The sequence below is a fragment of the Photinus pyralis genome, unplaced genomic scaffold, assembly GCF_008802855.1.
Source record: "Photinus pyralis isolate 1611_PpyrPB1 unplaced genomic scaffold, Ppyr1.3 Ppyr1.4_LG7, whole genome shotgun sequence".
NCBI classification, from domain to species: Eukaryota; Metazoa; Arthropoda; class Insecta; order Coleoptera; family Lampyridae; genus Photinus; species Photinus pyralis.
In genome coordinates this window covers 34,589,839-34,604,639 of record NW_022170738.1, presented here as the reverse complement: position 1 = coordinate 34,604,639, position 14,801 = coordinate 34,589,839, and the positions used below count along the sequence as shown (strand labels likewise).

Below are 14,801 nucleotides of genomic sequence, written 5' to 3'. Positions count from 1 at the left end.
TAAGCAAACGTCAAGTGACATTTCCATGGCAATCGTGAAATTTCGAACACCCAGCCCACTTAATTAAACATGTATTCGAGTGTAACGTCAATATGATTTCATTGTATTTCCTATTTTTAAATTATACTGCAGGTATAATAAAAAATACTATAAGATACACGTGTATAATTGGTCTTTAAAGCACTTGCAACGTTAAAGGCACTCCGCTTTGCGTCGTGCCCTTAAACTCGTTGCGCGTGCTTTAAAGACTTGATTATACACTTGTATCTTAATATACTATTTCATTGCCACTATGTGAGCTCTTCAAGACAGCGTTGAGAGATTTTCAATACGTTTCGTTTCGGGCAAATCGTCAACTTTATTTTTTTATATGACCCGTAAAAAATTACATACTGCATTGAGTAGCATTTTTTATTACAAATGCAACGATACCCACATAGCAGACCTATATACATTGCATATATCATGTACATTCCACGTGGGATATTGTATATCCATAGAATGTGGAAAAGTATGTCGCAAATGTCCGATGTATGTGCATGGGATATAAGTTTGGCAGACTTCACATAATACATAGTATATACGTTTTGGATGTCTTATGTATATGCATGTATATGCATCAGACATGCTATGTATATTGGTATACTGACAACTGGATATACCATGAATATTCCTGTAATATGCAAAAGATGTTCAATAGGATATTCTATGTATGTTGTATACATTCAGAATGGATGTTCTATAGAGATTCCTCTAACATTCGGGAAGTTTACTAGCATCTATACCTACATAAATAAATTCTTTTCACGAAGTGGAGCTTTTTGTTTATTAAGTCTCCTAGTATACAATGGAAAATGTGCTTAAGAAATTATTATTGTTTTATTTAACACTGTAGTCTTGAGTCATTTTGATCGTGTTCTTGTTTAACACTCGAATAGCGCGAGTTCATAACAAATAGGTTGCTTACATACCTGCCATTCATGTCCTTATATTAATTCCCATTCAGTCTTTACATTATCACTAACACATATGTGCAACGTTAGGTCATGCACACACGAAGTAAAAATCATTACTTTCACTGTCAAAATTAGACAAACAAACTCATTAATAACTCGCGGAATAACACTCCCGATTTTAGAAAAATGAACTGTATTTGCAATAGCACCTCACTATCTTCATCGCCGTAATTCATAGAAAATGAGACGCTAACGTTTGTAACGTCGGTAATGCAGAAAACGTATGTATCAAATCCAGAACGTATATACATAACATATAATCCCATGTATATACATAGCACATCCAAAATGTATATTTACAGAATATCCATACTGGACGTAAAATACATATGTTTATAATGAATATACATAGTATATACATAAGATGTACAGGATATTCCCTGTACATTATGAATTTAAAATTTATATACATAAGATATCGAATGCTATGTGTATATAGGGCAAACAAAAAAGACAAAAATGGGAAACTGTTGGTTTCAACAGGGTGGTGCACCCGCGCGCAACGCCGAATACTTATTGGACCTATTTTCAATTTTCCAGATGTGCGCGATAGATATTTTGGGTTTTTTATAGTAGTAATTTTCTGGTTTTCTATACAGCATTATACAACCTTTTCCCTAATTTGAGCATCTTCGTATCTTCTATGGTTTCCGAGATCCCCATGATAGACATCCTATTGCACACAGTGTGTTTTTAGGGTACGCTCAACTTATTACAAAGGAAACACGTGTCATTTTCCCGGATTAGATTTTCGGTAAAGGAATGCAACGAATGTTTTATGAAACCAGTAGCCACAGTCAACAAATCTTGATAAAACCATTTAAGGAATAATTAAATTCAATGTTAAATTTAACATCCGCAATAAATACGTTAAAACGATGACATAACGTGAATCATGGAGCTGTTCGCGCGCGATTTTTTCTGAAAATACCTACAATGTCTTTAATACCTCGAAGGTAGATGGTGAAGGTCACAGACGAAGATTCAACGTTAATTACAATGCAGTAGCAAAAACTTGTCGACAGTTTTAATCTGGACATAAGTTGCAGTCTCTTGTGTCATGCTTAGACGACTTTTCCGGTTATAAAAGGCGCTGGCTTCCAACTTTTTTAAGGATGTACACGGCCGATTACGAATCGAAGGCAAAAACTTGATTAATATAAAATATAAGTCTCATTTGACTTGCTGCTATTTTTGTCTAACCGGTGCATTGCACGTACGTCCTTGTCACACTTAACCGTGCAATGAACTTGACACGACGTGTTTTATGAGATTAATTCCTTTTTAAGGCTCTCATTTCGGAATTATCGCCGAAAAAAAAGGTGCGAAATTCTTTTTGTTCCGAAAAGCCAAAAAACTCTCGAGGAATGCCATCTTTCATTTAGAACTAAAAATATCTTCAGCCTTAGTCATAGATTAAATATGTATTAAAACTGCATTCCATTACCTTGTCTTCTAATAGATTGTTTTAATTTACAGGGAGCCATAATGAGAGTTTGGAAGGAGATGAAATTTCTAGTTCTTCTAGGAATAAACAGCGTCATTTTACAAATTCTTCAGTGCATCGTTTTGGCAGGTATGTAATACATTGTTCAATTATGAACGTTTAAGGGTGAGAGTACTTCTAATAAGGAAATTAAAGTAGGTCCCCCAGTAGCTGTTATATTAATTTATTAAAGCCCATACATCACAAATTTGCTTACCACGCAATTTGTTTCTATTAGGTTAAATTGAAGTCGTAGGTACTTAACTTTTAAAATTATTATTATTATTAAATTGCTCCGCACTCTATAATCATCGGAGGTCGACGTGCGTTGAATAGTTTCCGTATGAGGAGAGCAACCAGATTTCGAAGATAGTTGCGGTAATTCTAACTGTCACTAAAATTCGGTTCGCCCTATTTAAATTGATTAATGGGAGCAGAACAAACAATTAGGATCGTTAATTTGTACACCCTTCTCGCGCGGTTGCGTGCTCAAAGGAATACGCAAATCGAGCGTTTAGAATGCCGAATTTATAAATGTCTCTGTACTCAGCCCGGGATCTAAAACGAAGTGGCTGACAGTAAATGATTAAGGTTTAATTAAGCCTTATATATGATGCACATACATTTTGTAAAAAAATTGGCATGTTGCATGATTAATGATTATGATCTAGTGGAACGATCTCTTTGAAATTAGCACCTTTCATATATTTGCTATGATAGGTAGGTAATACATTTTGCAGTTCGAAAACAACACTTACAGAAATTAAAACGTCCGAATGTTTTTGTGCCATCGTTTTACGGTCACGGAAGTAGAATTCGGGCACCTTCTACGTCATATTAGATGCGGAAGTCACCACTGAAGTTTTTGCATCCTACAAGGCAATTGACGTATTTATAATTTTTATACCCAGCTAGTATGGCACCTTTTATGTACTATTTACACTGGTCTCTATCTGGAAAAATCGACATGGACCACCTTTTAAATTGTAATGGGGAAGGGATGCTTGTTGCATCTTCCATGGATCACCTTTTTCGCAACACCAATGTATGAAACTCCTTTTTCTAATCAACTGCAGATTGATCATCGACCGTCCGACAGGGCCCTGCTTTAATTTTTGTATAGTGGAATTTTTTATGGCGAATAAATTATATTATAATTATGAAATCATAATGAAGAAGGGTTGCTAGTCGCATCTTCCATGGATCTCATTTTTGGCAACACCCACTGCTTTTGCATGAATCGCCGTTTTCGCTTAGACAACAAAAATTTATCATCATCTATATTTTACATCATAATGGGGAAGGGTTGCTTGTTGTAGCCTCCATGGATCGCATATTTCGCAACGTACCACTTATTGTTTATTTATTTCTGTCAATGATTGTAATCATTAATAATTGAGTTTTAGTTTTATGATTTCCGAAAGTTGCCGTTTTTAAGCATTGTTTATAGTAGAGGAGCTCAACAGGGGATTTTGGGATGTATTCGAGCACGTCAAATTAAGATAAGGTGGGTTGACTACGAGGTTGACTACGTGTTGAAAAGTGTGCATTTCAATAATCTGACGATTTGTGCGTAACGTGAGGCAGTGACAACGTCATAAACTGTTCAGTTCAGTGCTTTCAGCACTTAAAGCATGCAAGTTACAGAGATCATTACATAGGCGGTCGTGTCATTATACGTACAACTCTAAATATCTGACGACCTCGAATAAATCCCGTGTTCCGCCCGTCCGTGCAGCATCCTCCACCATGCAAACTGGCAGATTAACCTACCACCAATATCAAAGGCACGTGGGGCGCTCGAGTATTTTCATGTGACTATTTTTTTTGTACATTATTAAAAAGTGCCCATCACCGATGGAGGTATGTATATCATATAACTAATTCTTTCTACCATCTAATCTACAAACTTCAATAGGTCCCTACGACGCTCGAGTAAATCCTTATTTAGCATCGTGGGCTCCCCTACTATTAGTAAAAAAATACATATTCCGAAAAAAGTGTAACTTTCCTTATGATTTTTTACAAACAATCTGATTCCCACCATTATCGCAGCTTCGATATTGAGAAATACATATCACTATCCTGCAATAAATATTGGGCAGTACTTTCCTATCCTTCTGAAAATAGAAGAACTTATAAACAGCAGTGGTTGAAAATAATCTAACCAGACTGTTTTCCACGTTGGGCGACAGATATATAATGCTGTGCCCCACGTTGGGCGCCAAATAAATAATGCTGTGTGCCCTGGCGTGCGGTCAGCTATACCGCCCATAAAACCTGTCCAAATAGCCCTAACAAATCAAAATTGAAACTTAAAAACTTCCTTAAATCCCTCCGCGTACACCTCCACTATCTGCTACAAAGAAAAATTTTCCTATTAGCTTAAAACTTCTCAAATTGGGAGACTCAATGGCCTCGTACAACTTCCCACAATTCCAAACAATTTATTAGACAACTTTTGATTAACACCTGAAATATTTCTTGGGCACCAATAGACAAATCGGACATGAAAAACTATCTGGGTCGAACAAAGGATTCAAATAAACACACAATTTAATTGATTGACAATAACAAAAATTTCTTCCGAAGCACATGAAACAATTAAAACAAAATCCATGAAAGAAAGAAATAACTCGCCAATCACAACGGACTTGATAACGGCAGCTTCGAAAGTACGTGTACCGGGTGCCCTCATACGACGAAAATATCGCGCAATTCTTCGAAATACATTATCTCTTCAGCGATAAGAACACGTGCGTAAATTAAATTTCGTCCCATAACAAAACTTCTTATCGCAAGCGACCAGATGCCTCTACATTTTGACACGCAACATCACGCCCTACAATCAAATACACGAATCTAAATAACCATTTTGAAAAGCGACAGAATCCAAATAAGAATTACGAAATTACAAAACTTCTAAAAGGAGAAACAACATCGAGGCACAAATTCAAACCCAATAAACCAACTCTGCGCAGATTTAGTTAATAGACCGAGAGATGACAGATTTTCTTAAAGTTGAAGAAACATCCGGGAGGGTAAGGTCAATACGACGGGAAGGATGTCAAAAGTACTTAAAAACGCGCCTCGTGTTTATATCACGGTTTTTTTTTATTACAAAAAAATAACAAAAGTCACAATACGTTTGAGTCCGTACTAGTTTGATGGGGCGTTGATCTCGATGAACGACCTCAACATTGTTTGAATTTATTGTTTTTTCGGTTACAAAAGATTAACATGGATATTTCCCGATACCAAACGGATGCACCTCCAATAATTAACGTGCAAATCGCACCAACTTCAATTCATTGACACCAGTTACACAATAAACAAGTATAACCTCCGCGATTAAAACATTCCTCTTTGCAAAATTAATGCGAATTTATGCGATAATTTATAACTTCTTTCTTAACATTCGCACAACGAAACGGAACCAACGCAAAATTGACGGCTCGCTTCTGTCTTTATCGCAGCTACAGAACACGCCGTACCGTCGTTTCAAGGGAATTTAGTCAGATTTAATGACCTAATTAATATGTTCTTCACTACATTAGAGTATGTTGCGTTTTTCCCCCGTTAGAGGATTACGTTCTATTGCTTTTTTATGGTATTTATTTAACTTTAATCTAATGTTACTTTAATTACAACAGGTAGAATGGTAATACCTCTTACTTGTTTGCTGTTCAATATCTTTAAAAACAATTAGATGTAATGTAATTGATTGTTTTTCAAATACTTTCTACTTAGGTGACTCAGTCCAAACCTGAATATACCTATTACGTGAGTGCAGAATCTGCAATGACTGTTTGAAGCGCAAATGATAATCATATTTTTAATTGTAATCATAAACAAGTTATTATTTCCACACGTAAATTTGTCAGCGTTTAATCATTTTTATTGTGCTATCATTTAGGTCTATTATTAGAAAAATGTTTTGAATATGACCATCACGTTCGGAGAAACGTTTGTTGTTAATATCGGCAACTGATCAATTAACTATTTTCAAATGAGAGGTTAAATGCACCGCACATATTAAATCATTGTAATTAAAACACTGAAATAAATTAGGACATTATTACCAATTATTTTAATTAATGTGTCTAGCGCAATCGGCGAAACAATAGCAATTACCAAATCCGCACAATCGTTTTGCAAAACACCTTGTAGAATTTATAATTCCATTCGATAATTAAGCGAGTAAAGTAAATTGACCGATAATGTTACATTCCCTAAACGCTATTCATCGATAAATTAATTATTGGTGTTATTGTCATACAAATAAGTATATACCAGAGCACACACGTTGGAAGGAAACATGCATGGGCGCCCTACCATGACCGACATAACAACGCTATTTTTGCACTAAATAAATGCTAATTTGTTAAATGGAAAATTGTTTAAATTGCATTTTGACCTCAATCCATTAAAAAAAAATTCAAGAATTTCTTATAGGTCGGTAATTAAAAAAAAACCTCCTTGGCACTTATTCATCGTTGTATTATCTTTGTAGTACGAGAAAGCTCGAACGCAATTAAATTTCATAATCCCCTTTTGTTTCAATACCAGTTATGGAAGAATCTTTAATTTAATCGGCCCAAGGTTTCGATAATTTGCACTAAAGAAGATCACATTTTTCAGGTCCCGCAAGGAGATCGAGTCGGATGATAAGGGAAGTCTATCCGGAAATTGAAACGGAGAAACTCCAAACAAATCAACCCGAAGGTAAGAATTTTGTTTTGCGCCTAATGCAGATAGAAAAAAAAACGCGAGTAAACAGGAAATTCCATAATTCAATTACCAATTAGAAATAAAACATGCACTTTACATCGACTTTCACCTTATTGCATTCTGGATCTTTAATTATTCTCACAGTCGTTATCTTATTATTATTATTATATCACACGTTCCTGACTTTTACTTTCGGTTATTGTTCTGGAGATTAACGACAATTAAAATTTAATGAGGAAGTCGCCACGCTTATGTCCCGAATAAACGGCTTTTGATTTGCAAAAATTTATGCGCCTACACGATTAATTACTTTCTAGTTAAGTACGGGTAACACTAAACTAATACACTTTCTTCCAGAACAATTTGCGAGTAATCAATTATGCATGTTTACGTTTTCACTCGTCCTGGTCCTGTTAGCAATCGAAAAGGACCAAAACCTTAAACAAGTTACAAAACCAATCGTAAACCAATAGTCTTTGTTAGATGAATTTGTTTCAGCCATTTAACTAAAATGACGACGAACCCGGAAGCACCGTTACTTGAAAAGCGCCTTCTGTTAAAATTTCGGAAAAATCCGCCTGCAACCACAAAGGTTGACTTTGAGAATACACAATCCATTGCTGATATGTGGTTCCAATTCATCTTCAATTAACATTTTAGAAAAAGTGGTCCACAAGTAAAAGTTGTATCTACGCATGCGCAATCTAATTTTTCATACGTCATTTCAATTCGCTTCTATAAGAAGCCTCTTCAGGTAAAATTTCATCAGAAAAAAATTGGTCCACAAATAAGAAAGTTATGCGCTGCGCATGCGCAAGTTTGCATTGCGCATGTGCACATCTGATTTTTATTATAAGCCTTTCCTGTGGTTAAAATTACAACAAAATATATTAATAAATAAGAAGGTTGATATTACGCAGTCTGCGCATACGTACATTAATCGTGAAGATTTGGACACTATAAAAAAAAGTGGGGGATGAACACGTAGTGAAAATCGTTAAGCAAATATCAAGCAAATGTAATAATTACAATTCGATGGTATCGAAAACCAATATGTAATTGAACGTTAATCAAGGAGTCGACGAAATAAAAAATAATTAATTTTGAACTTCTGGTCGCAACCTTGAGAGCTCAAAAGGACGCTTTCTGTCAATCTGTAAGACACAACACAAACAAATAAGAGAGGTAGTGAGTGGCGCAGCACATAAAATATTGCGATATAGCAATTCTAACGTCTGACACGGAGGCAATCGTATACTACAACGGTAATTAATACTCATTAGAATCAATAATTCGAATGACGTTACACTAGCAAACGCAAAATTTTGATCCACCACGGATTATCCTAACAGTATGGACGCATAAACGTGACGTAAACTTAAAAAAAAATACTTTACGATGCACAAATAACTAAATTTCTACTCAATAGCAATGCAATCTAATCAATTCAGAACATAAACAAGATAATATGAGCCAATTCTTCGGAGTAAACAAATACCGTAACAAAAAATTGTTGCTATCGGTTTCGGATACTCCTCGGTAACTTTAAAACTAATTCACAAAGTAACGGTACTAATATCGGTATAACACAGCTAATCTGAAGGATACGATGTTATCAGACTAACAGAAATGAATCTTCGTAGCAATGAGAAAGTGACGTAAACAAAATCGGGTCTCAATAAGTATATTCTTCGGCAACGACACAGGTAGTGTAAGTGTAAGTAAACTCAGAGATATCGAAGCAATTTACACGAGTAATGTTCTCCAAACGGTTCGTTAATACTTGCTATTACAATTCAGCGACAGTTATCGACTTCGTGTGTAAGTATGTCACAGGTAATAGCGGTAGAAGCAAAGTAGAATTTTCCTAGCCGGTAAGGTAGAAACATCCTTCTATCGAATGACGCGCTAAAACCAATCCTTGATAAGATGACGGGTCCAAATAAAAATGCTAATCATCCACGTACTGCGTGGGTAGTAGTAATATCCAGGTAGATCATCGTAAAAGGTAATCCAAAAGAAAGAACGATGAGAACATAAAAGAAAACTATGAGTGCTGAGTGAAGTTAAAGTCCTAAAAAAACATACGTAATGAGAAAAATGCTGCGTAATAATATAACATACATACCTCGTATTGTTTAAATGCAAACACAAATCCGTAAAAACGATTCAATGGAGTCACCACAGGCATCAAAAGAAAGAGAGAAACCACTACAAAAATAATATGCCAAAACAATAAATCCCTTACTGTAGATACGAAGTCAGAAAAGTAATGGCGTACCAAAAGACATTTGCATCTAATCTTCACTAAAGAGGAACAATAAAACGTGGCGGGCAAAATAAAAATGTAAAAGAAGGGATGGCATTAACTGCAGAAAGGTACAAAAATTAACGATTTACAACAAAACAGAAGAAAAGGAAAGTATTTTCTTGCTGGTTACACGTCTCTGTTAAATCCTGTTGCCCCCAATTCTTATCTAATCGCCAAGCATTCGTATGGGGGATGAAATCGAGGTTGGTTTAATTGCTGCTCGGCAAGATGGGCGTTATCTCACAGATACAGCTCCTACACACTGGTAATTCGTCTAGGAACACCCTTGTAGTTAGTAACCTCGACTGGTATTTATCAGAAGGGGTACCCCAAAAAAAACTATGTCGAAGTACTACATAAAACACCTATCTCCAACCCCAATCGCACACTAATCCACGAGAGGGTGCTCAGAAAATAGTGATGATCAAGGTAGCGATGGTGAAATGAAATTGTCAATTTACGTCGGCTCACCCGTCAGATTGCAGAAGATTGCCATCAAAATGGCCGGTTACTCACCACGTGTGAAATTTCCCAATTACATCCTCATAAACGAGAGATAATCCATAATCCAATCTTCGAAGTCACAAAAAAACAAGTGAATATACAATGAATAGTGTTATTTATTTTGAAAATATTTTTTAAATAACTTCAGTAAAAAATAAAAACGATTTTGCAAAATTTCGGATTTTCCGGATATATGTATCTCCGAAAGTAGTCGGAATTTTTCCAGTTTCAAAACTGCATTTTGTTAAGCATCAAAATACGCAACTTTGCCAAATTTAAACTACCTAATACCTATCTCTTATAGTTACCGAGATCCCCATGGTGGCTCTCGCATTTGAATCAGCCTGTACTGTATAATGGCTTTCGTTGAAAAATACGTAGTTTAGGAGATATAGAGCAAAAATTGAAAAAGTTCAAAAATTCGCTGTTTTGCGTGTACTTTGTCCAAGAGTTGTATGCAAACTTGGGTATACACTACTCTAATGAGTCCAAACAACATCTAAGAAATGTTTTGTTGATGCTAACGTCATGTGGATCAGGTGACAAATCAAAATCGCATTACAACTTTAGAGTGAAATCCTTTACCTTCGTGGGAAAAATTAAAGAATTGAAGTGCTATCCTTTTTGACGTGGAGTATTATAATACCTTCGAGCTTCCAAGAGAAGCAGTTCCAAAGTGTTGAGATTGATAAGAATTCATTAATCTTTCTGACAAAATGAAAGGATGTCGTACCCACCTCAGTAAGTGTAGAATTAATTTCGTTCATATATTTCGGCCCTATGCAAGTATACACGTCTCATGTAAATTCAAATATTTACAACGAAATTAATGTACCCACACCTACATAATTTGCAACCACAGCCTAGAGCAAGCTGGAACGAACTGCTTTGGTAAATTTTCTCCAACTTCAAAATTAAAATAAATTCATCATTCTGAATATTCATTTTCGTGGAGCGAGTTCTAACATCGATTTTTAAACTAAAAAAAACATTCGTGAGATTCGCAAACCGCCTCCGGGTTGGTTGCTGCTGCATTGTTGTGCTTTCAAAGCAAACGAACTAATTAATTGAGCTTCCGCTGAAAAGATAAATTTTTTAATTATTCATTTCGGATTACACAATGTTCGCACGGGCGCAAATAAGCTTAATTCCGTAGAGTACACTTGGGGAAAAAAGCATCAGCGAAAAGCTTTTTTTTTTGTAATTTACAGACTCGTCGCTCGTAGATTTGGCTAATGACATTAGCCATAAAAAATGGCCGCTCATTACCAACATGTCTTTTATAAATGAAGCGAAAAAACCTGTCTAATTTGTATGACTTTTTTTAAGAAAGAAAAAGGAAATTAATTGCTCACGGTAATAATAACATACCGTAAAGTTCAGAAAGTGTTAATTTTAAAGTTGGCGAACTTTCTTAATTAAATATTAAAATCCGCTCGTAATTTATCAACTGATGAAAAGAACATCGATCTATATATTATTAATGTTTTTAGTATGTATCGTTGGCGATGTTGTCTATGGCGCCGAAGAGCCGGTTCCAGCAGATCAACCCTGTCTCAAATGCAAGTGTGAACCACCAGGAGTTCAATGCGAAACAACAAGATGTATTAAAAAACCTGGTTGTAAAGCTATACATAAACCTAATGAGTGCTGTCCGGAATACCAATGCGGTAAGAATTTCTTTACTTTTCTTTTTATGTGGAGACTTTAATCGCGAAAATTTGCAATTACGTTCGAACGTACGTAATCGAACATGCGAGTCGTGCGCCAATTTAATACGGTAATCATCTCTCTCCACTTTTGAAATCCGCGCAGAAAATCGATTTACAGTTTCAGTTGTTAAATTAATTACTTGCGAACGCGACTTGGTTTTTTTCGTATTGGCGCGCCAATGAAATACCAAAAATCGTTAATTAGACTAGCCGGCTCTAAAAATAGATGGTATCAAATTATACAATATTTGAGAGAACTTAACGGTTTTGTTGTAATTATTGGTGGCGATCATTATCTTTTCGTTCGAGTAAATACAAAATTCCATTATTTCAAGGATATGCACTGTTCAAACGATAATCTACTTTTGCAGAAATTTAAAGAAAATTTAAAGAAAATCGATGAAACCATTAAAAATCAAATATCACTAGCTGTAATCCACAAAGTGGGGTTGACTTGCCCCTTGCATATTACTTACATTATTAAAGCTCCTATGGAATAGATATACAGGGTGTAACATTTGAGTTGTACCAACAAAATCAGTTGACAGAGGGGTACCAAAAGAAACGTTTTTCAAATTAACTGAGGATCGCAAATGTTTCCTTTGGAAGCTCTCCTTTAAAAGACCCTATGAGTGCATTTATTTTCTAATTTTTTTCTCGAGAACCATAAGACGCATCAAGAAGGATTGCACGTATTTGGATAGAAGTATTGAGAATTCCTTCTCCGATTTTGTAAACATTTTTCCAAAATTCGTACCCCTAAACAGAGCCGAGAAAGGAATCTGATTTCAACGAAATGTCTTTTTTAAGATGAAAATGCCGCATCTGCAAATGGTTTTCTAAATTTACGACTGTAATTCTTCGCTGGTACTTACTTTTATGAGTCCATTCACCTCGAATTATAGAGCTTAATTTCGCGCGTTTAATTTTAAGTCGTTGTCCGTATGCACAGAAATTTTCTCTGTCTCACAACTAAACTTTATTTAAGGTCACGCAGTTTGTGGGTTAAAATTTCCACCATTGCTCGTATTTAACGTAATAGTGATAACCGTAAAATAGCCTTTTTTACATTTTAACGAAAAATTTTATAGAAAGTGGTACTTTTTTTCACGAATTTACTATGCGTTTCCATGGAGTTTAGTCCTGTTTATGAACAATAGCATCCATTTTTGAGTGACAGTTAATCGCGAATGTCAATAAAATTATTCAATTGTGGGTTATTACGGATCACTATGCAAAAAAATTTCGTGTACAACAGTGCTGAAAGTGTCTTTTTTCCATGAATTTGCTTGATTAACTCGGGCTTCGCCCTCATTAATTCATGAAAAAAAGTATCACTTTCAAAACTAGTTGTACAAATAACTATTGTGAATGAGGAATAATAGTATATTAAGATACAAGTGTATAATCAAGTCTTTAAAGCACGCGCAACGAGTTTAAGGGCACGACGCCAAGCGGAGTGCCTTTAACGTTGCAAGTGCTTTAAAGACCAATTATACACGTGTATCTTATAGTATTTTTTATTATACCTGCAGTATAATTTAAAAATAGGAAATACAATGAAATCATATTGACGTTATACTCGAATACATGTTTAATTAAGTGGGCTGGGTGTTCGTAATTTCACGATTGCCATGGAAATGTCACTTGACGTTTGCTTATAAAAATCGTCGTCTGTGTGAATAAAACGATTTCCGTTGAAAAAGATAATACACCGTCCATTAAATCGATTGTTGTAAAATCTAAACAAACGTTGGTAGGTGTAAAATCCAACTCCAGTAAAGCCTATTATAAAGAATATGAAAAGTTGTTTCCATGGATGAATAGGAAGTTACTTACGAATACAGTCTTAAATGCATCCATAATGCTGGCATATATGAAGGAAATGTCAAAGGTATTTAAATCTTCTATATTTTGGTGCATTCATTCAAAACTTTAAAGCAATGCTGCGATTAAAAAGTGGAACAGATTTGGAAGCATACCCTATAAATTACGCGCGTTTGTGAAAGCTTCAACCAAAGGATAGGTACAAAAGCCAAAGAAATGTTCTGCATTTACAGAAAGCGACCTAAGAGGATTTTTTATTTCATCCAGATGACAGTTTCAAAAGTCATACTTGAAGTATCGTTACTTAGCAACTTTAAAGCACGTGTGTTTTAAAGGCCCTTTTTCGCACGCATTTGAGTGTTTAAAACGGAGATTGTGATTCAGGTATAATAAAAAAACTTTAATTCGGAATTTTACGCGTGTGTTTTTTTTTATGTAGGTACACAAGCTTCGCGCCTGCACGCAATTGTTTCCGCAAATAATATAGGTACACTCTCGATTATTAGAGTTGTCACACCAATATATAACAGACAGCTTGCTATAAAGTTCAGATGATCACCTGCGCTCACGGTTCGGCGCGAGTTCGAATAACACTAATTGAAATCCATCCACCAATACATTACAGGTGGTTAACTTAACTTCGCTCGCCGCTTAACGTGAAATTTTCTAACACAAATCAAACACACTCTGCGCTAAATTATGAGCGATAGACTTAACCGCTTCACGCTGATTGTCTGACGGTTCTCTCCGAATAATCAACTTCCTACTACCTTACTCGAGACCTTACTCTTTTTAGTGACGCCCATTCCGGAACGCAAACCATTTCTACCAATAAACCTCGATAACTGCGACTGCAAAATAAACAAAATCGTCCTGTAATCCGAACCAACCACGCAATATTCTCCGACTTCTAGCGCCTTAAATTTTCAAAGCATTTACAAAGTCAGGACCGTATTTAAGAACTCGCCCACGAAACATATCCACAAAATTTAAGAAATCTTGCCAAGTGACGAGAGCACATTTTATATCTTGCTTAACCCAATTTGAAAAACGGCACAACCCTTAAAAAATCAACTCCAAACTGGCAGAAACCGCTACTTGACCAAACTCCCAACTACCAAATGAATAAAATTATACGCTCGCCCACGCCCATGTGCCCTTTTACTATATCGTGCCTAATTGAAGGAGGAAAAAATGGCGTACAGCGTCTTGGA

The 14,801-nt window shown here is 35.6% G+C and overlaps 1 protein-coding gene across 1 annotated transcript in view; it reads left to right on the top strand.

Annotated features, from left to right (window-relative positions):
- The window catches only part of LOC116176198, a 55,988-nt gene that overhangs the window by 37,886 nt on the left and 3,301 nt on the right, over positions 1 to 14,801 (top strand). Inside the window, exons 2-4 of the mRNA XM_031494678.1 lie at positions 2,496 to 2,592; positions 7,144 to 7,227; positions 11,542 to 11,718. Coding sequence (XP_031350538.1) covers positions 2,505 to 2,592; positions 7,144 to 7,227; positions 11,542 to 11,718 — 349 coding nt within the window. The 5' untranslated portion in view covers positions 2,496 to 2,504. The remainder of the gene's footprint in view (positions 1 to 2,495; positions 2,593 to 7,143; positions 7,228 to 11,541; positions 11,719 to 14,801) is intronic.